Source organism: Carcharhinus amblyrhynchos, unplaced genomic scaffold (genome assembly GCF_965287045.1).
Source record: "Carcharhinus amblyrhynchos unplaced genomic scaffold, sCarAmb.v2.hapA chromosome_1088, whole genome shotgun sequence".
NCBI lineage: Eukaryota > Metazoa > Chordata > Chondrichthyes > Carcharhiniformes > Carcharhinidae > Carcharhinus > Carcharhinus amblyrhynchos.
The window spans coordinates 11,838-39,374 of record NW_027650828.1 but is presented as its reverse complement, the minus strand read 5'-3'; the positions used below and the strand labels follow the sequence as shown (position 1 = coordinate 39,374).

Here is a 27,537-nt window from a genome sequence, read left to right as displayed (position 1 = left end):
AGCGGAGGCGGAGGGAGAGAGAGAGAGGCAGAGACTGAGGGAGACACACCGGCAGCGGAGGCAGTGAGAGAGCCGCCGAGCGAGGGACCGAGCCCGGGGAGGGGGGGGGTGAGAGCTCTAACATTGATAACGGCCGGAGTCGGGGGAGAGAGAGGATCCCTTTAAATGGAAATAGTGTCGGCGGACAGGAAATCCCCTGGACCCCTGGGGGGGGGTAAATATCAGAGAGCCTGGTATATACCCCCCCAAACCCCAGGTATATACACCCCCCAAACCCCAGGTATATACACCCCCCCCCAAACCCCAGGTATATACACCCCCCCAAACCCCAGGTATATACACCCCCCCAAACCCCAGGTATATACCCCCCCCCAAACCCCAGGTATATACACCCCCCCCACCAACCCCAGGTATATACACCCCCCCAAACCCCAGGTATATACACCCCCCCAAACCCCAGGTATATACACCCCCCCCAAACCCCAGATATATATACCCCCCCCAAACCCCAGGTATATACACCCCCCCCCCAAACCCCAGGTATATACACCCCCCCCAAACCCCAGGTATATACACCCCCCCCAAACCCCAGGTATATACACCCCCCCAAACCCCAGGTATATACACCCCCCCAAACCCCAGGTATATACACCCCCCCAAACCCCAGGTATATACCCCCCCCCCAAACCCCAGGTATATACACCCCCCCCAAACCCCAGATATATACACCCCCCCAAACCCCAGGTATACACCCCCCCAAACCCCAGATATATACACCCCCCCCAAACCCCAGGTATATACCCCCCCCCCCCAAACCCCAGATATATACACCCCCCCCAAACCCCAGGTACATACACCCCCCCAAACCCCAGGTATATACACCCCCCCCAAACCCCAGGTATATACACCCCCCCCAAACCCCAGGTATATACACCCCCCCCAAACCCCAGGTATATACACCCCCCCCAAACCCCAGGTATATACACCCCCCCCAAACCCCAGGTATATACACCCCCCCCAAACCCCAGGTATATACACCCCCCCCAAACCCCAGGTATATACACCCCCCCCAAACCCCAGGTATATACACCCCCCCCAAACCCCAGGTATATACACCCCCCCCCAAACCCCAGGTATATACACCCCCCAAACCCCAGGTATATACACCCCCCCCAAACCCCAGATATATACACCCCCAAACCCCAGATATATACACCCCCCCCCCAAACCCCAGGTATATACCCCCCCCAAATCCCAGGTATATACCCCCCCCCAAACCCCAGGTATATACCCCCCCCAAACCCCAGGTATATACACCCCCCCAAACCCCAGGTATATACACCCCCCCCAAACCCCAGGTATATACCCCCCCCCAAACCCCAGGTATATACACCCCCCCAAACCCCAGGTATATACACCCCCCCCAAACCCCAGGTATATACACCCCCCCCAAACCCCAGGTATATACACCCCCCCAAACCCCAGGTATATACACCCCCCCAAACCCCAGGTATATACACCCCCCCAAACCCCAGGTATATACCCCCCCCCAAACCCCAGGTATATACACCCCCCAAACCCCAGGTATATACACCCCCCAAACCCCAGGTATATACACCCCCCAAACCCCAGGTATATACCCCCCCAAACCCCAGGTATATATACACCCCCCCCAAACCCCAGGTGTATATACACCCCCAAACCCCAGGTATATATACACCCCCAAACCCCAGGTATATACACCCCCAAACCCCAGGTATATATACACCCCCCCCAAACCCCAGGTATATACACCCCCAAACCCCAGGTATATATACACCCCCAAACCCCAGGTATATACACCCCCCCAAACCCCAGGTATATACACCCCCCCAAACCCCAGGTATATACACCCCCCCAAACCCCAGGTATATACACCCCCCCCAAACCCCAGATATATACCCCCCAAACCCCAGATATATATGCACCACCCCCCCCCCCAAACCCCAGGTATATATGCACCCCCCCCAAACCCCAGATATATTTATATCCCAGCGGGATAAATATCAGTGAGCCTGATATATACACCCCCAAACCAATATATATAACCCCAATTCAATATATATACCTCTGGGGGGGGGGGTAAATGTCAGTGACCCTTGTATATACTGACCCAAGCCCAGATATATACACCCCAATTTAATATATATACCCCCAATCCAAAATATATAAGCCCTCAGGGGGTAAATGTCAGTGAGCCTGGTATATACTGACTCAGGAATCTGATAGATACACCCCCAAACCAAAATATATACCCCAGGGGGCAAATGTCAGTGACCCTGGTATTTACTGACCCAAGCCCAGATATATACACCCCAATCCAATATATATACCCCAGGGGGCAAATGTCAGTGTTCGTGACCCTGGTATATACTGACCCAGATATACAGCCCCAAACCCAAATATATACCCCAGGGGGAAATGTCAGTGACCCTGGTATACTGACCCAGGAGCCTGATAGATATACCCCCAATCCAAAATATATACCCCCAAACCCAGAAAGGCTGACCCAGGACCCAAATATCAGCGTTAATAATACAGCATAGAGACCCTGGAGCCAGAGAAACACCCCCAAACCCAAAATATGTACCCCCAGAGGGCAAATGTCAGCCTTAGTCACACAGCAGAGGGGACCAGGAACCTGATATACAGACCCAGGACCCAAATATACAGCCCCAAACCCAAAATATATACTCCCAGAGGGCAAATATCAGCGTTAGTCACATAGCAGGGGGGGCCTGGAGCCTGATACACTGACCCAGGACCCAGATATATAACCCTAAATCCAAAATGTGCTGGTACTGAATGGCCCCAGGTCCCAGAAATACATAACATAGCTCTGAAAATCCCACGAATATCCAATTGTAAGTCTTAATATCCCATTGAAATCAGATTAGGGATAAATTCTGACTATTGTTGCAATAATCTCTCAAAATCAGCATTGTTGAGATTAATATCCCTTTATTATACAGGGTTTGAAAAAGCCATTGAAATCTGCATTATCAGGGTTAGAATCAGACTTCAGGAGTTTAAATTCAAGACCAGGGGTTCGATTCCCGGCCTCAGGTCACTGTCTGTGTGGAGTTTGCACGTTCTCCCCGTGTCTGCGTGGGTTTTCCTCCAGGTGCTCTGGTTTCCTCCCACAGCCTGAAAGATGTACAGATTAGGTGCTAAATTGCCTCTTAGTGTCAGGCGGATTAGCAGGGTAAATGTGTGGGGTTACGGGAATAGGGCCTGCGTGGGATTGTGGTCGGCGCAGACTCGATGGGCTGAATGGCCGCCTCCTGTGCTGTCGGGATTCTGTGATTCGATAAACAGCCGCTAGAGGGGGAATAAATTGGAAATGAAACGTCCTCGAACCCCGGCTGGTTCGCGGAACGGAAGTCTGCCGTTCTCACCCAGCCTGGCCTACAGTCTGACTCTTACCTGCCCCCGAACTGCTCGAGCGAGCCACTGTGTGACCCAGCCAGCGGCGCCCCGGTCCCCGTGAAAGACGTTCAAGAAAATAAACATCAGGGGTGATCTAACGGGATGGCAGAAGGAGCTCAGAGGGCTGAATGGCCTCCCTCTGCCATACCCATCCCCCGCCAGCCCTCGATCCTGATGTTCTTCGGCTAAGGGCTGCGACCACCTTCTGGAACAAAGGAAATCTTTCCCATCGCCTGCCCCACTGAGGCGCCGCAGCGTCTGCAGCTCGGCCTCCCGGTCGATGACTCTGAGCCGAGCCTCCTCGCGCTGTCACAGCTGGGCGCAGCTGCCACGTGCTACAGCTGCAACCCGTACAAGCCCGACCATCTTTGTGGTGGTCTTTGGAGTATCTGACCCCTCCCCTCCGATTACACAATGGCCCGTAGGACAGAGGACTTAGAGGGACCTTGGGGTGCGTGTCTAAGGACCCCTGAAGACAGGTTGATAAGGTGGTTAAGGAGGGAACACTTGCCTTTATTAGCCAAGTGTAGAATGTAAGAGCGGTGGGGGGGGGGGGGTGCCGCTTACGATGGGAGCTGTATAAAACATTGGCGAGGCCACAGTTAGACTATTGTGTGCAGTTCTGGCCACAGCACCATAGGAAGGATGTCCTTGCATTAAGGAGAGAGGGAGAGAGCGAGGGAGCAGACACGATCCGCAGGATGTTGCCTGGGCTGGAGTGTGAAGAGAGGCTGGGATTCTTTTCCCTAGAGCAGAGGAGGGGGGGAGGGTAACGTGATCGAGGTATACAAAATTGAGGGACAGAGAATTTGATTTATTATTGTCACAGGTAAATAAAGAGCAGACTAGCTAAAGTCAGTCAGTGGGCAAAAACCTGGCTGATAGAATATAATGTGGGAAAATGTGAAGTGATTTATTATTGTCACTGGGATACAGCGAAAAGTATTGTTTCTTGCGCGCTATACAGACAAAGCATACCGTTCATAGAGAAGGAAAGGAGGAGGGTGCAGAATGTAGTGTTACAGTCACAGCGAGGGTGTAGAGAAAGATCAGCTTAATATTTGATTTATTATTGTCACTGGGGTACGGTGAAAAGTATTGTTTCTTGTGCGCTATACAGACAAAGCATACCGTTCATAGAGAAGGAGAGGAGGAGGGTGCAGAATGTAGTATTACAGTCACAGCGAGGGTGTAGAGAAAGATCAGCTTAATGCGAGGTGGGTCCATTCAAAAGTCTGACAGCAGCAGGGAAGAAGCTGTTCTTGAGTCGGTCGGTACGGGACCTCAGACTTTTGTATCTTTTTCCCTGACGGAAGAAGGTGGAAGAGAGAATGTCCGGGGTGTGTGGGGTGGGGGTCCTTGATTATGCCGGCTGCTTTTCCCCCGAGGCAGCGGGAAGTGTAGACGGAGTCAACGGATGGGAGGCTGGTTTGTGTGATGGGATTGGGGGCTACATTCACCACCCCTTTTGTAGTTCCTTGCGGTCTTGGGCAGAGCAGGAGCCCAGACCGAGCTGTGATCCAACCAGAAAGAATGCTTTCTATGGGGGGCATCTGTAAAAGTTTGTGTGAGACAGCAGTGCTAACGCACTGTGTCACCGTGTCCCCGGGAATCGAACCCGGGTCCCTGGCGCTGTGAGACAGCAGTGCTAACCCACTGTGTCACCGTGCCCCCCCCCCCCGGGAATCGAACCCGGGTCCCTGGCGCTGTGAGACAGCAGTGCTAACCCAGTGTGCCAGCCCCATTTGTTTGGAAGTGGATGAATGTGAGATTATCCACTTTGGTTGCAATGATGGGAAGACAATTCTCACTTGAATGGGGTGTAAACTGAGAGAGGTGGAGATCTTGGAGTCGCTGTCAGTAAGCGCGCAGGTGCAGCAGGCTGTAAAGAAGGCAAATGGTACGTTGGCCTTCATAGCGACAAGATTTGAGGATAGGGATATATTGCTGCAATTGTACAGGGTGTTGGTGAGGCCACACCTGGAGTATTGTGAGCAGTTTAGGTCTCCTTATCTGAGGAAGGATGTCCTTGTTATAGAGGGAGCACAGCGAGGGTTTACCAGGCTGATTCCTGGGATGGCAGGTCTGTCGTATGAGGAGAGACTCAGTCGGTTAGGATTATATTCAATGGAGTTTAGAAGAGTGAGAGGGGGTTCTCATAGAAACTTACAAAATTCTAACAGGGTTAGATTCACAAAAAAGTGTTCCCGATGGTTTGGGGGGTGTGGGTGTCTAGAACTAGGGGATCGTAGTGTTGCGGAATTAAGTTTGTGAAGGTGTGATGTTAAAAAATTGTTAAAATGCTCGAGAGGAAAGAAAAGTGTGTGATCCCTTTAAGGGCTGGCATTTGGTTCGGTGCTCGGAGGGTTAAGATGCAGAGTGCACCCAGAGTCCCAGACTGGAACATTCGCATCAGACAGTCGAGCAGCCGTCTAGACAAAGACAAACTGTTGTCGTCTGATTCTGGCCCAATCAATTTAAAGCAGGCACTCAACCCGTGACCAAGAACCTATCAGATTTGAATTCGATGTTGTTGACAGCCGTAGACCTGTCCTATTGTCGGAAAATCGATAGGTCATCACGTGGCCTATGAAAGCAGATTATTGTCTTAAGCCTGGCCTCTGGTCAAAGTTCAATTGCAGGTTAAGTTAGCCAGGCCGCGGGCCAGAGTCGAATTGCAACTTAGCAAGCATGGATTCGCCCTGGTCCCGAGTTTGGTTGCAGGTTAAGTAAGCGTGGTCACGGGTCAGTTAGAGAATAATTGCAATTAAGTAAGCTCAGAGGTTAATTGCGATTAAGTTAACGTGGCTCCGGGTCAGTGAGAGTTTAATTGTGATTAAATTAATGCGGCTCTGGGTCAGTGAGAGTTTAATTGCGATTAAATTAACACAGCTCTGGGTCAGTGAGAGTTTAATTGCGATTAAATTAATGTGGCTCTGGGTCAGTGAGAGTTTAATTGCAATTAAATTAATGCGGCTCTGGGTCAGTGAGAGTTTAATTGTGATTAAATTAATGCAGCTCCGGGTCAGTGAGAGTTTAATTGATTAAATGAACGCAGCTCTGGGTCAGTGAGAGTTTAATTGCGATTAAATTAACGCAGCTCCGGGTCAGTGAGAGTTTAATTGCGATTAAATTAATGCGGCTCCGGGTCAGTGAGAGTTTAATTGCGATTAAATTAACGCAGCTCCGGGTCAGTGAGAGTTTAATTGCGATTAAATTAATGCAGCTCTGGGTCAGTGAGAGTTTAATTGCGATTAAATTAATGCAGCTCTGGGTCAGTGAGAGTTTAATTGCGATTAAATTAATGCAGCTCCGGGTCAGTGAGAGTTTAATTGATTAAATGAACGCAGCTCTGGGTCAGTGAGAGTTTAATTGTGATTAAATTAATGCAGCTCTGGGTCAGTGAGAGTTTAATTGCGATTAAATTAACGCAGCTCTGGGTCAGTGAGAGTTTAATTGTGATTAAATTAATGCGGCAGTGGGTCAGTTAGAGTTTAATTGCGATTAAATTAACGCAGCTCCGGGTCAGTGAGAGTTTAATTGCGATTAAATTAACGCAGCTCTGGGTCAGTGAGAGTTTAATTGCGATTAAATTAATGCAGCTCTGGGTCAGTGAGAGTTTAATTGCGATTAAATTAATGCAGCTCCGGGTCAGTGAGAGTTTAATTGATTAAATGAACGCAGCTCTGGGTCAGTGAGAGTTTAATTGTGATTAAATTAATGCGGCAGTGGGTCAGTTAGAGTTTAATTGCGATTAAATTAACGCGGCTCTGGGTCAGTGAGAGTTTAATTGCGATTAAATTAACGCAGCTCTGGGTCAGTGAGAGTTTAATTGTGATTAAATTAATGCGGCTCTGGGTCAGTGAGAGTTTAATTGCGATTAAATTAACGCGGCTCCGGGTCAGTGAGAGTTTAATTGCGGTTCAGTTGACGCGGCTCCGGGTCACTCAGAGATTAATTGCCCCCACCTCCTGCCCCTTCTGCTTCCTTGCCAGGTTCACCGGGAGAATGGACGGCTCGGAGACCTCGGAGACCTTCGTCCACCAGACGCACATCATGTCGGCGCTTTCGTCCCTGTTCAAGAGCGAGGAGCTGTGCGACGTGCGGCTGGCGGTCAACGGCGCGGGCCCGCTGCCGGCCCACCGCTTCGTGCTGGCGCTGGGCAGCACCGTCTTCCGGGCCATGCTGTCGGGCGAGCGCTGGGCGGACGGGCGGCGGGGCACGGTGGAGCTGACGGAGGAGGAGGGGGCGGCCGGCGTCTTCGAGGACTTCTTGCGCTACTTCTACACGGGCCGCATCGCCGTGGGCGTGGAGAACGTCTTCGCCGTCCACGGGCTGGCGGAGAAGTACGACGTGGGCCCCCTGCGCCAGGCCTGCGAGCGCTTCCTGCTGGACAACGTGGCTCAGGCCGGCGCCCTGGACCTGGCCCTGGCCTGGCGCCGCTACGCCCGCTTTGTGGGCTTCGCCCGCCTGGAGGAGGCCTGCGACACCTTCGTGGCGTGGAACCTGGACGCCTTCATGCGCTCGCCCGACTGGCTGTGCCTGGACGAGGGCCAGATGGGGGCCCTCCTCCGCCGCTCCGACCTGGTGGTGGAGAGCGAGTTCGCCCTGTGCCAGGCCCTGCTGCGCTGGCTGAGCCGCCGGCCCGAGGCCCCGGCCCGCTCCCTGCTGGCCCACCTCCGCTACCCCATGATGAGCCCCGAGGAGCTGGCGGCCCTGCGGGCCGACCCCCTGGCCCCCCGCCCCCTGCTGGACGAGCTGCAGGCCCAGAGCCTGGGCCTGCACCAGGACAGCTGCCTGACCAAGGAGAACGTGGGGCAGCTGCACGGGGCGGCCGCCTGCCCACTACGCCAGCGCCTCTACACGGCCAAGAGCTGCGGCAGCCCCTGGCGCCTGGACTTCTTCAGCTCCATGACCAAGACCGTCCTCTGCAAGGAGTTCGCCACCAGCAACTTCCGGGTGCAGTCCAAGTGGTTCGTCACCTTCCACCCCAAGGGCGAGCGGCTGGTGGTCCAGGAGGAGAGGCCGGTCAGGGGCAGCGTGCGGCTGCCGGCCCCCCCCGGGGCCAAGCGGCGCTGCACCTGCCCCGGCCTGTACGAGCGGGTGCTGAAGGACAACAACCGAGCGGCCCTGCACTGCAAGATCATCCGCTGCCACTCCAGCAGCCGGGCCACCCACGAGCACCAGATCGCCGTCCTCTTCTACCGCTACCTGGCCGGGCGCTGGCTGGTCTGCGACGTCAAGACCTTCAGCATCCCCCACTGGCAGGACGTCAAGATCGAGGACCTGCTGCCCGCGGCCGAGCGGGGCAAGTACGTCAGCCGGGTCAACGACACCATGACGCTGCACTTCATCGGGCAGACCAGCTGGAAGAAGATCTAGTAGGGCCCCCCCTCCGGCACAGGGTGGGCACTCTCTCTCTCTCTCTCTGTCTGTGTCTCTGTCTCTGTGTCTCTGACTCTCCCGGCCCCTCACCCGGCGCGCACGGGTGTTTGATGGGGGGGGGGGACGGTGTAGAGGGAGCTTTACTCTGTATCTAACCCCGTGCTGTACCTGTCCTGGGAGTGTTTGATGGGGAGACAGTGTAGAGGGAGCTTTACTCTGTATCTAACCCCGTGCTGTACCTGTCCTGGGAGTGTTTGATGGGGAGAAGTGTAGAGGGAGCTTTACTCTGTATCTAACCCCGTGCTGTACCTGTCCTGGGAGTGTTTGATGGGGGGACAGTGTAGAGGGAGCTTCACTCTGTATCTAACCCCGTGCTGTACCTGTCCTGGGAGTGTTTGATGGGGGGGACAGTGTAGAGGGAGCTTTACTCTGTATCTAACCCCGTGCTGTACCTGTCCTGGGAGTGTTTGATGGGGGGACAGTGTAGAGGGAGCTTTACTCTGTATCTAACCCCGTGCTGTCCCTGTCCTGGGAGTGTTTGATGGGGGGACAGTGTAGAGGGAGCTTTACTCTGTATCTAACCCCGTGCTGTCCCTGTCCTGGGAGTGTTTGATGGGGGGGACAGTGTAGAGGGAGCTTTACTCTGTATCTAACCCCGTGCTGTACCTGTCCTGGGAGTGTTTGATGGGGGGACAGTGTAGAGGGAGCTTTACTCTGTATCTAACCCCGTGCTGTACCTGTCCTGGGAGTGTTTGATGGGGACAGTGTAGAGGGAGCTTTACTCTGTATCTAACCCCGTGCTGTACCTGTCCTGGGAGTGTTTGATGGGGGGGACAGTGTAGAGGGAGCTTCACTCTGTATCTAACCCCGTGCTGTACCTGTCCTGGGAGTGTTTGATGGGGGGACAGTGTAGAGGGAGCTTTACTCTGTATCTAACCCCGTGCTGTACCTGTCCTGGGAGTGTTTGATGGGGGGACAGTGTAGAGGGAGCTTTACTCTGTATCTAACCCCGTGCTGTACCTGTCCTGGGAGTGTTTGATGGGGGGGACAGTGTAGAGGGAACTTTACTCTGTATCTAACCCCGTGCTGTCCCTGTCCTGGGAGTGTTAGATGGGGACAGTGTAGAGGGAGCTTTACTCTGTATCTAACCCCGTGCTGTACCTGTCCTGGGAGTGTTTGATGGGGACAGTGTAGAGGGAGCTTTACTCTGTATCTAACCCCGTGCTGTACCTGTCCTGGGAGTGTTTGATGGGGGGGACAGTGTAGAGGGAGCTTTACTCTGTATCTAACCCCGTGCTGTACCTGTCCTGGGAGTGTTTGATTGGGGGACAGTGTAGAGGGAGCTTTACTCTGTATCTAACCCCGTGCTGTACCTGTCCTGGGAGTGTTTGATTGGGGGACAGTGTAGAGGGAGCTAGTGCACATACTGGTGGGGAACGGGTCTGTCGCTGTATAACACTGGGGTACAGGGGGACGGGTCTGTCCGTGTATAACACTGGGATACAGTACTGGGGGGGACGGGTCTGTCACTGTATAACACTGGGGTACAGTACTGGTGGGGACGGGTCTGTCTCTGTATAACATTGGGATACAGTACTGGTGGGGACGGGTCTGTCTCTGTATAACACTGGGGTACAGTACTGGGGGGGACGGGTCTGTCACTGTATAACACTGGGGTACAGTACTGGTGGGGACGGGTCTGTCTCTGTATAACATTGGGATACAGTACTGGTGGGGACGGGTCTGTCTCTGTATAACACAGGGGTACAGTACTGGTAGGGACGGGTCTGTCACTGTATAACACTGGGGTACAGTACTGGTGGGGATGGGTCTGTCGCTGTATAACACTGGGGTACAGTACTGGTGGGGATGGGTCTGTCACTGTATAACACTGGGGTACAGTGCTGGTGGGGACGGGTCTGTCCCTGTATAACACTGGGATACAGTACTGGTGGGGACGGGTCTGTCACTGTATAACACTGGGGTACAGGGGGAACGGGTCTGTCACTGTATAACACTAGGGCACAGTACTGGTGGGGACGGGTCTGTCTCTGTATAACACTGGGATACAGTACTGGCGGGGACGGGTCTGTCAGTGTATAACACTGGAGTACAGTACTGGTGGAGATGGGTCTGTCACTGTATAAAACTGGGGTACAGGGGGACGGGTCTGTCACTGTATAACACTGGGTTGCAGGGGGACGGGTCTGTCACTGTATAACACTGGGGTACAGGGGGACGGGTCTGTCGCTGTATAACACTGGGGTACAGTACTGGTGCGGACGGGTCTGTTGCTGTATAACACTGGGGTACAGTACTGGTGGGGAACGGGTCTGTCACTGTATAACACTGGGGTACAGTACTGGTGGGGATAGGTCTGTCACTGTATAACACTGGGGTACAGTAATGGTGGGGACGGGTTTGTCACTATATAACACTGGGGTACAGGGGGACGGTCTGTCGCTGTATAACACTGGGGTACAGTACTGGTGGGGACTGGTCTGTCACTGTATGACACTGGGGTACAGTACTGGTGGGGACGGGTCTGTCACTGTATGACACTGGGGTACAGTACTGGTGGGGACGGGTCTGTCACTGTATAACACTGGGGTACAGGGGGAAGGGTCTGTCGCTGTATAACACTGGGGTACAGTACTGGTGGGGACGGGTCTGTCCCTGTATAACACTGGGGTACAGTGCTGGTGGGGACGGGTTTGTCCCTGTATAACACTGGGGTACAGTACTGGTGGGGACGGGTCTGTCGTTGTCTAACACGGGTACAGTAGTGGTGGGGACGGGTCTGTCGCTGTATAACACTGGGGTACAGTACCGGTGGGGATGGGTCTGTCACTGTATAACACTGGTGTACAGTACTGGTGGGGACGGGTCTGTCGCTGTATAACACTGGGGTACAGGGGGACGGGTCTGTCACTGTATAACACTGGGGTACAGTACTGGTGGGGACGGGTCTGTCACTGTATAACACTGAGGTACAGGGGGATGGGTCTGTCACTGTATAATACTGGGGTACAGTACTGGTGGGGACGGGTCTGTCGCTGTATAACACTGGGGTACAGTACTGGTGGGGATGGGTCTGTTGCTGTATAACACTGGGGTACAGTACTGGTGGGGACGGGTCTGTTGCTGTATAACACTGGGGTACAGTACTGGTGGCGACGGGTCTGTTGCTGTATAACATTGGGGTACAGTACTGGTGGGGACGGGTCTGTCGCTGTATAACATTGGGGTACAGTACTGGTGGCGATGGGTCTGTTGCTGTATAACATTGGGGTACAGTACTGGTGGGGACGGGTCTGTCGCTGTATAATACTGGGGTACAGGGGGACGGGTCTGTCCCTGTATAACACTGGGGTACAGGGGGACGGGTCTGTCACTGTATAACACTGGGGTACAGTACTGGTGGGGACAGGTCTGTCGCTGTATAACACTGGGGTACAGTACTGGTGGGGACGGGTCTGTCGCTGTATAACACTGGGGTACAGTACTGGTGGGGACGGGTCTGTCGCTGTATAACACTGGGGTACAGTACTGGTGGGGACGGGTCTGTCGCTGTATAACACTGGGGTACAGTACTGGTGGGGATGGGTCTGTCACTGTATAACACTGGGGTACAGTACTGGTGGGGACGGGTCTGTCGCTGTATAACACTGGGGTACAGGGGGACGGGTCTGTCACTGTATAACACTGGGGTACAGGGGGACGGGTCTGTCTCTGTATAACACTGGGGTACGGGGGACGGGCCTGACACTGTATAACACTGGGGTACAGGGGGACGGGTGTGTCAGTGTATAACACTGGGGTACAGTACTGGTAGAGATGGGTCTGTCACTGTATAACACTGGGGTACAGGGGGACGGGTCTGTCACTGTATAACACTGGGGTACAGGGGGACGGGTGTGTCAGTGTATAATACTGGGGTACAGGGGGACGGGTCTGTCGCTGTATAACACTGGGGTACAGAGGGACGGGTCTGTCTCTGTATAACACTGGGGTACAGTACTGGTAGGGACGGGTCTGTCGCTGTGTAACACTGGGGTACAGTACTGGTGGGGACGGGTCTGTCGCTGTATAACACTGGGGTACAGTACTGGTGGGGATGAGTCTGTCGCTGTATAACACTGGGGTACAGTACTGGTGGGGATGGGTCTGTCACTATAACACTGGGGTACAGTACTGGTGGGGACGGGTCTGTCGCTGTATAACACTGGGGTACAGTACTGGTGGGGACGGGTCTGTCTCTGTATAACACTGGGGTACAGTACTGGTGGGGACGGGTCTGTCGCTGTATAACACTGGGGTACAGTACTGGTGGGGACGGGTCTGTCGCTGTATAACACTGGGGTACAGTACTGGTGGGGATGGGTCTGTCGCTGTATAACACTGGAGTACAGTACTGGTGGGGACGGGTCTGTCGCTGTATAACACGGGTACAGTACTGGTGGGGACGGGTCTGTCGCTGTATAACACTGGGGTACAGTACTGGTGGGGACGGGTCTGTCGCTGTATAACACGGGTACAGTACTGGTGGGGACGGGTCTGTCACTGTATAACACTGGGGTACAGTACTGGTGGGGACGGGTCTGTCGCTGTATAACACTAGGGTACAGTACTGGTGGGGATGGGTCTGTCGCTGTATAACACTGGGGTACAGGGAGACGGGTCTGTCCCTGTATCACACTGGGGTACGGGGGACGGGTCTGTCGCTGTATAACACTGGGGTACAGGGGAAGGGTCTGTCACTGTATAACACTGGGGTACAGTACTGGTGGGGACGGGTCTGTCGCTGTATAACACTGGGGTACAGTGGGACGGGTCTGTCGCTGTATAACACTGGGGTACAGTACTGGTGGGGATGGGTCTGTCGCTGTATAATACTGGGGTACAGGGAGACGGGTCTGTCGCTGTATCACACTGGGGTACAGGGGACGGGTCTGTCTCTGTATAACACTGGGGTACAGTACTGGTGGGGACGGGTCTGTCGCTGTATAACACTGGGGTACAGGAGGACGGGTCTGTCACTGTATAACACTGGGGTACAGGGGGACGGGTCTGTCACTGTATAACACTGGGGTACAGTACTGGTGGGGACGGGTCTGTCGCTGTATAACACTGGGGTACAGTAGTGGTGGGGACGGGTCTGTCGCTGTATAACACTGGGGTACAGGGGGACGGGTCTGTCACTGTATAACACTGGGGTACAGTACTGGTGGCGACGGGTCTGTTGCTGTATAACATTGGGGTACAGTACTGGTGGGGACGGGTCTGTCGCTGTATAACATTGGGGTACAGTACTGGTGGCGATGGGTCTGTTGCTGTATAACATTGGGGTACAGTACTGGTGGGGACGGGTCTGTCGCTGTATAATACTGGGGTACAGGGGGACGGGTCTGTCCCTGTATAACACTGGGGTACAGGGGGACGGGTCTGTCACTGTATAACACTGGGGTACAGGGGGACGGGTCTGTCACTGTATAACACTGGGGTACAGTACTGGTGGGGACGGGTCTGACACTGTATAACACTGGGGTACAGGGGGATGGGTCTATGGCTGTATAACACTGGGGTACAGGGGGACGGGTCTGTCACTGTATAACACTGGGGTACAGTACTGGTGGGGACAGGTCTGTCGCTGTATAACACTGGGGTACAGTACTGGTGGGGACGGGTCTGTCGCTGTATAACACTGGGGTACAGTACTGGTGGGGACGGGTCTGTCGCTGTATAACACTGGGGTACAGTACTGGTGGGGACGGGTCTGTTGCTGTATAACACTGGGGTACAGTACTGGTGGGGGCGGGTCTGTCGCTGTATAACACTGGGGTACAGGGGGACGGGTCTGTCACTGTATAACACTGGGGTACAGGGGGACGGGTCTGTCATTGTATAACACTGGGGTACAGGGGGACGGGTCTGTCTCTGTATAACACTGGGGTACAGTACTGGTGGGGACGGGTCTGTCGCTGTATAACACTGGGGTACAGGGGGACGGGTCTGTCATTGTATAACACTGGGGTACAGGGGGACGGGTCTGTCTCTGTATAACACTGGGGTACAGTACTGGTGGGGACGGGTCTGTCGCTGTATAACACTGGGGTACAGGGGGACGGGTCTGTCACTGTATAACACTGGGGTACAGGGGGACGGGTCTGTCATTGTATAACACTGGGGTACAGGGGGACGGGTCTGTCTCTGTATAACACTGGGGTACAGTACTGGTGGGGACGGGTCTGTCGCTGTATAACACTGGGGTACAGTACTGGTGGGGACGGGTCTGTCGCTGTATAACACTGGGGTACAGTACTGGTGGGGACGGGTCTGTCGCTGTATAACACTGGGGTACAGTACTGGTGGGGATGGGTCTGTCGCTGTATAACACTGGGGTACAGTACTGGTGGGGACGGGTCTGTCGCTGTATAACACTGGGGTACAGTACTGGTGGGGATGGGTCTGTCACTGTATAACACTGGGGTACAGTAGTGGTGGGGACGGGTCTGTCGCTGTATAACACTGGGGTACAGGGGGACGGGTCTGTCACTGTATAACACTGGGGTACAGTACTGGTGGCGACGGGTCTGTTGCTGTATAACATTGGGGTACAGTACTGGTGGGGACGGGTCTGTCGCTGTATAACATTGGGGTACAGTACTGGTGGCGATGGGTCTGTTGCTGTATAACATTGGGGTACAGTACTGGTGGGGACGGGTCTGTCGCTGTATAATACTGGGGTACAGGGGGACGGGTCTGTCCCTGTATAACACTGGGGTACAGGGGGACGGGTCTGTCACTGTATAACACTGGGGTACAGGGGGACGGGTCTGTCGCTGTATAACACTGGGGTACAGGGGGATGGGTCTGTCACTGTATAACACTGGGGTACAGTACTGGTGGGGACGGGTCTGACACTGTATAACACTGGGGTACAGGGGGATGGGTCTATGGCTGTATAACACTGGGGTACAGGGGGACGGGTCTGTCACTGTATAACACTGGGGTACAGTACTGGTGGGGACAGGTCTGTCGCTGTATAACACTGGGGTACAGTACTGGTGGGGACGGGTCTGTCGCTGTATAACACTGGGGTACAGTACTGGTGGGGACGGGTCTGTCGCTGTATAACACTGGGGTACAGTACTGGTGGGGACGGGTCTGTTGCTGTATAACACTGGGGTACAGTACTGGTGGGGGCGGGTCTGTCGCTGTATAACACTGGGGTACAGGGGGACGGGTCTGTCACTGTATAACACTGGGGTACAGGGGGACGGGTCTGTCATTGTATAACACTGGGGTACAGGGGGACGGGTCTGTCTCTGTATAACACTGGGGTACAGTACTGGTGGGGACGGGTCTGTCGCTGTATAACACTGGGGTACAGGGGGACGGGTCTGTCATTGTATAACACTGGGGTACAGGGGGACGGGTCTGTCTCTGTATAACACTGGGGTACAGTACTGGTGGGGACGGGTCTGTCGCTGTATAACACTGGGGTACAGGGGGACGGGTCTGTCACTGTATAACACTGGGGTACAGGGGGACGGGTCTGTCATTGTATAACACTGGGGTACAGGGGGACGGGTCTGTCTCTGTATAACACTGGGGTACAGTACTGGTGGGGACGGGTCTGTCGCTGTATAACACTGGGGTACAGTACTGGTGGGGACGGGTCTGTCGCTGTATAACACTGGGGTACAGTACTGGTGGGGACGGGTCTGTCGCTGTATAACACTGGGGTACAGTACTGGTGGGGATGGGTCTGTCGCTGTATAACACTGGGGTACAGTACTGGTGGGGACGGGTCTGTCGCTGTATAACACTGGGGTACAGTACTGGTGGGGATGGGTCTGTCACTGTATAACACTGGGGTACAGTACTGGTGGGGACGGGTCTGTCGCTGTATAACACTGGGGTACAGGGGGACGGGTCTGTCACTGTATAACACTGGGGTACAGGGGGACGGGTCTGTCTCTGTATAACACTGGGGTACGGGGGACGGGCCTGACACTGTATAACACTGGGGTACAGGGGGACGGGTGTGTCAGTGTATATCACTGGGGTACAGTACTGGTAGGGATGGGTCTGTCACTGTATAACACTGGGGTACAGGGGGACGGGTCTGTCACTGTATAACACTGGGGTACAGGGGGACGGGTGTGTCAGTGTATAATACTGGGGTACAGGGGGACGGGTCTGTCGCTGTATAACACTGGGGTACAGAGGGACGGGTCTGTCTCTGTATAACACTGGGGTACAGTACTGGTAGGGACGGGTCTGTCGCTGTATAACACTGGGGTACAGTACTGGTGGGGATCGGTCTGTCGCTGTATAACACTGGGGTACAGTACTGGTGGGGATGAGTCTGTCGCTGTATAACACTGGGGTACAGTACTGGTGGAGATGGGTCTGTCACTATAACACTGGGGTACAGTACTGGTGGGGACGGGTCTGTCGCTGTATAACACTGGGGTACAGTACTGGTGGGGACGGGTGTGTCTCTGTATAACACTGGGGTACAGTACTGGTGGGGACGGGTCTGTCGCTGTATAACACTGGGGTACAGTACTGGTGGGGACGGGTCTGTCGCTGTATAACACTGGGGTACAGTACTGGTGGGGACGGGTCTGTCGCTGTATAACACGGGTACAGTACTGGTGGGGACGGGTCTGTCGCTGTATAACACTGGGGTACAGGGGGACGGGTCTGTCACTGTATAACACTGGGGTACAGGGGGCGGGTCTGTCACTGTATAACACTGGGGTACAGTACTGGTGGGGACGGGTCTGTCGCTGTATAACACTGGGGTACAGGGAGACGGGTCTGTCCCTGTATCACACTGGGGTACGGGGGACGGGTCTGTCGCTGTATAACACTGGGGTACAGGGGGACGGGTCTGTCACTGTATAACACTGGGGTACAGGGGAAGGGTCTGTCACTGTATAACACTGGGGTACAGTACTGGTGGGGACGGGTCTGTCGCTGTATAACACTGGGGTACAGGGGGACGGGTCTGTCGCTGTATAACACTGGGGTACAGTACTGGTGGGGATGGGTCTGTCGCTGTATAATACTGGGGTACAGGGAGACGGGTCTGTCGCTGTATCACACTGGGGTACAGGGGACGGGTCTGTCTCTGTATAACACTGGGGTACAGTACTGGTGGGGACGGGTCTGTCGCTGTATAACACTGGGGTACAGGAGGACGGGTCTGTCACTGTATAACACTGGGGTACAGGGGGACGGGTTTGTCTCTGTATAACACTGGGGTACAGTACTGGTGGGGACGGGTCTGTCGCTGTATAACACTGGGGTACAGGGGGACGGGTCTGTCGCTGTATAACACTGGGGTACAGGGGGACGGGTCTGTCTCTGTATAACACTGGGGTACAGTACTGGTGGGGACGGGTCTGTCGCTGTATAACACTGGGGTACAGTACTGGAGGGGATGGGTCTGTCGCTGTATAACACTGGGGTACAGTACTGGTGGGGACGGGTCTGTCACTATAACACTGGGGTACAGGGGGACGGGTCTGTCGCTGTATAACACTGGGGTACGGGTCTGTCGCTGTACAACACTGGGGTACAGGGGGACGGGTCTGTCGCTGTATAACACTGGGGTACAGGGGGACTGGTCTGTCGCTGTATAACACTGGAGTATGGGGGACAGGTCTGTCACTGTATAACACTGGGGTACAGTACTGGTGGGGACGGGTCTGTCTCTGTATAACACTGGGGTACAGTACTGGTGGTGACGGGTCTCTCGCTGTATAACACTGGGGTACAGTACTGGTGGGGACGGGTCTGTCGCTGTATAACACTGGGGTACAGTACTGGTGGGGACGGGTCTGTCTCTGTATAACACTGGGGTACAGTACTGGTGGTGACGGGTCTCTCGCTGTATAACACTGGGGTACAGTACTGGTGGGGACGGGTCTGTCGCTGTATAAGACTGGGGTACAGTACTGGCGGGGACGGGTCTGTCACTGTATAACACTGGGGTACAGGGGGACGGGTCTGTCACTGTATAACACTGGGGTACAGTACTGGTGGGGACGGGTCTGTCGCTGTATAACACTGGGGTACAGTACTGGTGGGGACGGGTCTGTCGCTGTATAACACTGGGGTACAGGGGGACGGGTCTGTCGCTGTATAATACTGGGGTACAGTACTGGTGGGGATGGGTCTGTCGCTGTATAACACTGGGGTACAGGGGAACGGGTCTGTCGCTGTATAACACTGGGGTACAGGGGCACGGGTCTGTCGCTATATGACACTGGGGTTTAGGTCTGTCTCTGTATAACACTGGGGTACAGGGGGACGGGTCTGACACTGTATAACACTGGGTTACAGTACTGGTGGGGACGGGTCTGTCGCTGTATAACACGGGTACAGTACTGGTGGGGACGGGTCTGTCGCTGTATAACACTGGGGTACAGTACTGGTGGGGACGGGTCTGTCGCTGTATAACACGGGTACAGTACTGGTGGGGACGGGTCTGTCACTGTATAACACTGGGGTACAGTACTGGTGGGGACGGGTCTGTCGCTGTATAACACTAGGGTACAGTACTGGTGGGGATGGGTCTGTCGCTGTATAACACTGGGGTACAGGGAGACGGGTCTGTCCCTGTATCACACTGGGGTACGGGGGACGGGTCTGTCGCTGTATAACACTGGGGTACAGGGGAAGGGTCTGTCACTGTATAACACTGGGGTACAGTACTGGTGGGGACGGGTCTGTCGCTGTATAACACTGGGGTACAGTGGGACGGGTCTGTCGCTGTATAACACTGGGGTACAGTACTGGTGGGGACGGGTCTGTCGCTGTATAACACTGGGGTACAGGAGGACGGGTCTGTCACTGTATAACACTGGGGTACAGGGGGACGGGTCTGTCACTGTATAACACTGGGGTACAGTACTGGTGGGGACGGGTCTGTCGCTGTATAACACTGGGGTACAGTAGTGGTGGGGACGGGTCTGTCGCTGTATAACACTGGGGTACAGGGGGACGGGTCTGTCACTGTATAACACTGGGGTACAGTACTGGTGGCGACGGGTCTGTTGCTGTATAACATTGGGGTACAGTACTGGTGGGGACGGGTCTGTCGCTGTATAACATTGGGGTACAGTACTGGTGGCGATGGGTCTGTTGCTGTATAACATTGGGGTACAGTACTGGTGGGGACGGGTCTGTCGCTGTATAATACTGGGGTACAGGGGGACGGGTCTGTCCCTGTATAACACTGGGGTACAGGGGGACGGGTCTGTCACTGTATAACACTGGGGTACAGGGGGACGGGTCTGTCACTGTATAACACTGGGGTACAGTACTGGTGGGGACGGGTCTGACACTGTATAACACTGGGGTACAGGGGGATGGGTCTATGGCTGTATAACACTGGGGTACAGGGGGACGGGTCTGTCACTGTATAACACTGGGGTACAGTACTGGTGGGGACAGGTCTGTCGCTGTATAACACTGGGGTACAGTACTGGTGGGGACGGGTCTGTCGCTGTATAACACTGGGGTACAGTACTGGTGGGGACGGGTCTGTCGCTGTATAACACTGGGGTACAGTACTGGTGGGGACGGGTCTGTTGCTGTATAACACTGGGGTACAGTACTGGTGGGGGCGGGTCTGTCGCTGTATAACACTGGGGTACAGGGGGACGGGTCTGTCACTGTATAACACTGGGGTACAGGGGGACGGGTCTGTCATTGTATAACACTGGGGTACAGGGGGACGGGTCTGTCTCTGTATAACACTGGGGTACAGTACTGGTGGGGACGGGTCTGTCGCTGTATAACACTGGGGTACAGGGGGACGGGTCTGTCATTGTATAACACTGGGGTACAGGGGGACGGGTCTGTCTCTGTATAACACTGGGGTACAGTACTGGTGGGGACGGGTCTGTCGCTGTATAACACTGGGGTACAGGGGGACGGGTCTGTCACTGTATAACACTGGGGTACAGGGGGACGGGTCTGTCATTGTATAACACTGGGGTACAGGGGGACGGGTCTGTCTCTGTATAACACTGGGGTACAGTACTGGTGGGGACGGGTCTGTCGCTGTATAACACTGGGGTACAGTACTGGTGGGGACGGGTCTGTCGCTGTATAACACTGGGGTACAGTACTGGTGGGGACGGGTCTGTCGCTGTATAACACTGGGGTACAGTACTGGTGGGGATGGGTCTGTCGCTGTATAACACTGGGGTACAGTACTGGTGGGGACGGGTCTGTCGCTGTATAACACTGGGGTACAGTACTGGTGGGGATGGGTCTGTCACTGTATAACACTGGGGTACAGTAGTGGTGGGGACGGGTCTGTCGCTGTATAACACTGGGGTACAGGGGGACGGGTCTGTCACTGTATAACACTGGGGTACAGTACTGGTGGCGACGGGTCTGTTGCTGTATAACATTGGGGTACAGTACTGGTGGGGACGGGTCTGTCGCTGTATAACATTGGGGTACAGTACTGGTGGCGATGGGTCTGTTGCTGTATAACATTGGGGTACAGTACTGGTGGGGACGGGTCTGTCGCTGTATAATACTGGGGTACAGGGGGACGGGTCTGTCCCTGTATAACACTGGGGTACAGGGGGACGGGTCTGTCACTGTATAACACTGGGGTACAGGGGGACGGGTCTGTCGCTGTATAACACTGGGGTACAGGGGGATGGGTCTGTCACTGTATAACACTGGGGTACAGTACTGGTGGGGACGGGTCTGACACTGTATAACACTGGGGTACAGGGGGATGGGTCTATGGCTGTATAACACTGGGGTACAGGGGGACGGGTCTGTCACTGTATAACACTGGGGTACAGTACTGGTGGGGACAGGTCTGTCGCTGTATAACACTGGGGTACAGTACTGGTGGGGACGGGTCTGTCGCTGTATAACACTGGGGTACAGTACTGGTGGGGACGGGTCTGTCGCTGTATAACACTGGGGTACAGTACTGGTGGGGACGGGTCTGTTGCTGTATAACACTGGGGTACAGTACTGGTGGGGGCGGGTCTGTCGCTGTATAACACTGGGGTACAGGGGGACGGGTCTGTCACTGTATAACACTGGGGTACAGGGGGACGGGTCTGTCATTGTATAACACTGGGGTACAGGGGGACGGGTCTGTCTCTGTATAACACTGGGGTACAGTACTGGTGGGGACGGGTCTGTCGCTGTATAACACTGGGGTACAGGGGGACGGGTCTGTCATTGTATAACACTGGGGTACAGGGGGACGGGTCTGTCTCTGTATAACACTGGGGTACAGTACTGGTGGGGACGGGTCTGTCGCTGTATAACACTGGGGTACAGGGGGACGGGTCTGTCACTGTATAACACTGGGGTACAGGGGGACGGGTCTGTCATTGTATAACACTGGGGTACAGGGGGACGGGTCTGTCTCTGTATAACACTGGGGTACAGTACTGGTGGGGACGGGTCTGTCGCTGTATAACACTGGGGTACAGTACTGGTGGGGACGGGTCTGTCGCTGTATAACACTGGGGTACAGTACTGGTGGGGACGGGTCTGTCGCTGTATAACACTGGGGTACAGTACTGGTGGGGATGGGTCTGTCGCTGTATAACACTGGGGTACAGTACTGGTGGGGACGGGTCTGTCGCTGTATAACACTGGGGTACAGTACTGGTGGGGATGGGTCTGTCACTGTATAACACTGGGGTACAGTACTGGTGGGGACGGGTCTGTCGCTGTATAACACTGGGGTACAGGGGGACGGGTCTGTCACTGTATAACACTGGGGTACAGGGGGACGGGTCTGTCTCTGTATAACACTGGGGTACGGGGGACGGGCCTGACACTGTATAACACTGGGGTACAGGGGGACGGGTGTGTCAGTGTATATCACTGGGGTACAGTACTGGTAGGGATGGGTCTGTCACTGTATAACACTGGGGTACAGGGGGACGGGTCTGTCACTGTATAACACTGGGGTACAGGGGGACGGGTGTGTCAGTGTATAATACTGGGGTACAGGGGGACGGGTCTGTCGCTGTATAACACTGGGGTACAGAGGGACGGGTCTGTCTCTGTATAACACTGGGGTACAGTACTGGTAGGGACGGGTCTGTCGCTGTATAACACTGGGGTACAGTACTGGTGGGGATCGGTCTGTCGCTGTATAACACTGGGGTACAGTACTGGTGGGGATGAGTCTGTCGCTGTATAACACTGGGGTACAGTACTGGTGGAGATGGGTCTGTCACTATAACACTGGGGTACAGTACTGGTGGGGACGGGTCTGTCGCTGTATAACACTGGGGTACAGTACTGGTGGGGACGGGTGTGTCTCTGTATAACACTGGGGTACAGTACTGGTGGGGACGGGTCTGTCGCTGTATAACACTGGGGTACAGTACTGGTGGGGACGGGTCTGTCGCTGTATAACACTGGGGTACAGTACTGGTGGGGACGGGTCTGTCGCTGTATAACACGGGTACAGTACTGGTGGGGACGGGTCTGTCGCTGTATAACACTGGGGTACAGGGGGACGGGTCTGTCACTGTATAACACTGGGGTACAGGGGGCGGGTCTGTCACTGTATAACACGGGTACAGTACTGGTGGGGACGGGTCTGTCGCTGTATAACACTGGGGTACAGTACTGGTGGGGATGGGTCTGTCGCTGTATAACACTGGGGTACAGGGAGACGGGTCTGTCCCTGTATCACACTGGGGTACGGGGGACGGGTCTGTCGCTGTATAACACTGGGGTACAGGGGGACGGGTCTGTCACTGTATAACACTGGGGTACAGGGGAAGGGTCTGTCACTGTATAACACTGGGGTACAGTACTGGTGGGGACGGGTCTGTCGCTGTATAACACTGGGGTACAGGGGGACGGGTCTGTCGCTGTATAACACTGGGGTACAGTACTGGTGGGGATGGGTCTGTCGCTGTATAATACTGGGGTACAGGGAGACGGGTCTGTCGCTGTATCACACTGGGGTACAGGGGACGGGTCTGTCTCTGTATAACACTGGGGTACAGTACTGGTGGGGACGGGTCTGTCGCTGTATAACACTGGGGTACAGGAGGACGGGTCTGTCACTGTATAACACTGGGGTACAGGGGGACGGGTTTGTCTCTGTATAACACTGGGGTACAGTACTGGTGGGGACGGGTCTGTCGCTGTATAACACTGGGGTACAGGGGGACGGGTCTGTCGCTGTATAACACTGGGGTACAGGGGGACGGGTCTGTCTCTGTATAACACTGGGGTACAGTACTGGTGGGGACGGGTCTGTCGCTGTATAACACTGGGGTACAGTACTGGAGGGGATGGGTCTGTCGCTGTATAACACTGGGGTACAGTACTGGTGGGGACGGGTCTGTCACTATAACACTGGGGTACAGGGGGACGGGTCTGTCGCTGTATAACACTGGGGTACGGGTCTGTCGCTGTACAACACTGGGGTACAGGGGGACGGGTCTGTCGCTGTATAACACTGGGGTACAGGGGGACTGGTCTGTCGCTGTATAACACTGGAGTATGGGGGACAGGTCTGTCACTGTATAACACTGGGGTACAGTACTGGTGGGGACGGGTCTGTCTCTGTATAACACTGGGGTACAGTACTGGTGGTGACGGGTCTCTCGCTGTATAACACTGGGGTACAGTACTGGTGGGGACGGGTCTGTCGCTGTATAACACTGGGGTACAGTACTGGTGGGGACGGGTCTGTCTCTGTATAACACTGGGGTACAGTACTGGTGGTGACGGGTCTCTCGCTGTATAACACTGGGGTACAGTACTGGTGGGGACGGGTCTGTCGCTGTATAAGACTGGGGTACAGTACTGGCGGGGACGGGTCTGTCACTGTATAACACTGGGGTACAGGGGGACGGGTCTGTCACTGTATAACACTGGGGTACAGTACTGGTGGGGACGGGTCTGTCGCTGTATAACACTGGGGTACAGTACTGGTGGGGACGGGTCTGTCGCTGTATAACACTGGGGTACAGGGGGACGGGTCTGTCGCTGTATAATACTGGGGTACAGTACTGGTGGGGATGGGTCTGTCGCTGTATAACACTGGGGTACAGGGGAACGGGTCTGTCGCTGTATAACACTGGGGTACAGGGGCACGGGTCTGTCGCTATATGACACTGGGGTTTAGGTCTGTCTCTGTATAACACTGGGGTACAGGGGGACGGGTCTGACACTGTATAACACTGGGTTACAGTACTGGTGGGGACGGGTCTGTCGCTGTATAACACTGGGTTACAGTACTGGTGGGGACGGGTTTGTCACAGTATAACACTGGGGTACAGGGGGATGGGTCTGTCGCTGTATAACACTGGGGTACAGGGGGACGGGTCTGTCACTGTATAACACTGGGGTACAGGGGTACAGGTCTGTCGCTGTATAACACTGGGGTACAGGGGGACGGGTCTGTTGCTGTATAACACTGGGGTACAGGTCTGTCGCTGTATAACACTGGGGTACAGGGGGACGGGTCTGTCACTGTATAACACTGGGGTACAGGTCTGTCGCTGTATAACACTGGGGTACTGGTCTGTCGCTGTATAACACTGGGGTACAGGGGGACGGGTCTGTCACTGTATAACACTGGGGTACAGGGGTACAGGTCTGTCACTGTATAACACTGGGGTACAGGGGGACGGGTCTGTCGCTGTATAACACTGGGGTACAGGGGGACGGGTCTGTCACTGTATAACACTGGGGTACAGGTCTGTCGCTGTATAGCACTGGGGTACAGGTCTGTCGCTGTGTAACACTGGGGTACAGGCGGACGGGTCTGTCGCTGTATAACACTGGGGTACAGGGGGACGGGTCTGTCACTGTATAACACTGGGGTACAGGGGTACAGGTCTGTCACTGTATAACACTGGGGTACAGGGGGACGGGTCTGTCGCTGTATAACACTGGGGTACAGGGGGACGGGTCTGTCACTGTATAACACTGGGGTACAGGTCTGTCGCTGTATAACACTGGGGTACAGGGGGACGGGTCTGTCGCTGTATAACACTGGGGTACAGGGGGACGGGTCTGTCACTATAACACTGGGGTACAGGGGGACGGGTCTGTCTCTGTATAACACTGGGGTACAGGGGGACGGGTCTGTCGCTGTATAACACTGGGGTACAGGGGGACGGGTCTGTCGCTGTATAACACTGGGGTACAGGGGGACAGGTCTGTCGCTGTATAACACTGGGGTACTGGGGTACAGGTCTGTCACTGTATAACACTGGGGTACAGGGGGACGGGTCTGTCGCTGTATAACACTGGGGTACAGGGGGACGGGTTTGTCTCTGTATAACACTGGGGTACAGTACTGGTGGGGACGGGTCTGTCGCTGTATAACACTGGGGTACAGGGGGACGGGTTTGTCACTGTATAACACTGGGGTACGGGGGACGGGTCGGTCTCTGTATAACACTGGGGTACAGTACTGGTGGGGACGGGTCTGTCGCTGTATAACACTGGGCTACAGTACTGGAGGGGACGGGTCTGTCGCTGTATAACACTGGGGTACAGTACTGGTGGGGATGGGTCTGTCGCTGTATAACACTGGGGTACAGTACTGGTGGGGATGGGTCTGTCGTTGTATAACACTGGGGTACAGTACTGGTGGGGATGGGTCTGTCGTTGTATAACACTGGGGTACAGTACTGGTGGGGACGGGTTTGTACTGTATAACACTGGGGTACAGGGGGACGGGTCTGTCTCTGTATAACATTGGGGTACAGGGGGACGGGTCTGTCACTGTATAACACTGGGGTACAGGGGGACGGGTCTGTCACTGTATAACACTGGGGTACAGGGGGACGGGTCTGTCACTGTATAACACTGGGGTACAGGGGGACGGGTCTGTCACTGTATAACACTGGGGTACAGGGGTACAGGTCTGTCTCTGTATAACACTGGGGTACGGGTCTGTCGCTGTATAACACTGGGGTACAGGGGTACAGGTCTGTCTCTGTATAACACTGGGGTACGGGTCTGTCGCTGTATAACACTGGGATACAGTACTGGTGGGGACGGCTCTGTCGATGTTGTATGTTCTATTCTGTGCACCTCTTTACTCAGCTGTGTCTGCGCTGGAAATTTGAGGGCGGAGAGCCCTTGGAGAAACTGCGAGGAATGTGACGTGGTCCTCTCAATTTTCCAGGTTCCGGTGTCGAGGGACGGAATGAGAGCGAGAGAGAGAGGGAGAGGGATGTGTGGAAGGCCTGATCGATGTGCATCCAGCGCCTGAGTGCTGCGGACATATATATATATTTTTTAATACCCCCACTGAACTGTCGTCGAACCGCCGTGGGCTGGGGGGGGCGGTGGTTTCCTTGTGCCATTTTCACGTCCTGCTTCCGTCACCGCTCCCCCCCCCCAGTTCCTTCCGAGAGGACACGGCTCTCCCTTCCGAGGGAGGTTTTACCGGGGGACGTCTTTGGAACGCTTTCCTAGCGTTGGACAGAACTTTGTGTGTCTCCCTTCTCGCCCGCCCACCAACATTGCCTGTTGTCGCTCCTCCATTTGTCTCATCTTCCCCCCTGCCCCAAAACCTCCCCCCCCACCCCCCCCCCCCCCCCCAGAGGGACACCAGTTTCTCCAGATTGCATTTTCAAGGACACTTAACTACTCCCCTCCCCACCCACCCCACACACACAG

At 54.9% G+C, this 27,537-nt stretch overlaps 1 protein-coding gene across 1 annotated transcript; it reads left to right on the top strand.

Annotated features, from left to right (window-relative positions):
• Positions 1 to 27,131, top strand: LOC145340511 (BTB/POZ domain-containing protein 17-like). The gene is made up of 3 exons (XM_080184980.1): positions 1 to 63; positions 7,464 to 8,873; positions 27,041 to 27,131. Exon 2 carries the CDS (start codon positions 7,477 to 7,479, stop codon positions 8,848 to 8,850), a length of 1,374 nt encoding a protein of 457 aa, XP_080041106.1. The 5' UTR covers positions 1 to 63; positions 7,464 to 7,476; the 3' UTR covers positions 8,851 to 8,873; positions 27,041 to 27,131.
• Positions 27,132 to 27,537: the final 406 nt, after the last annotated feature.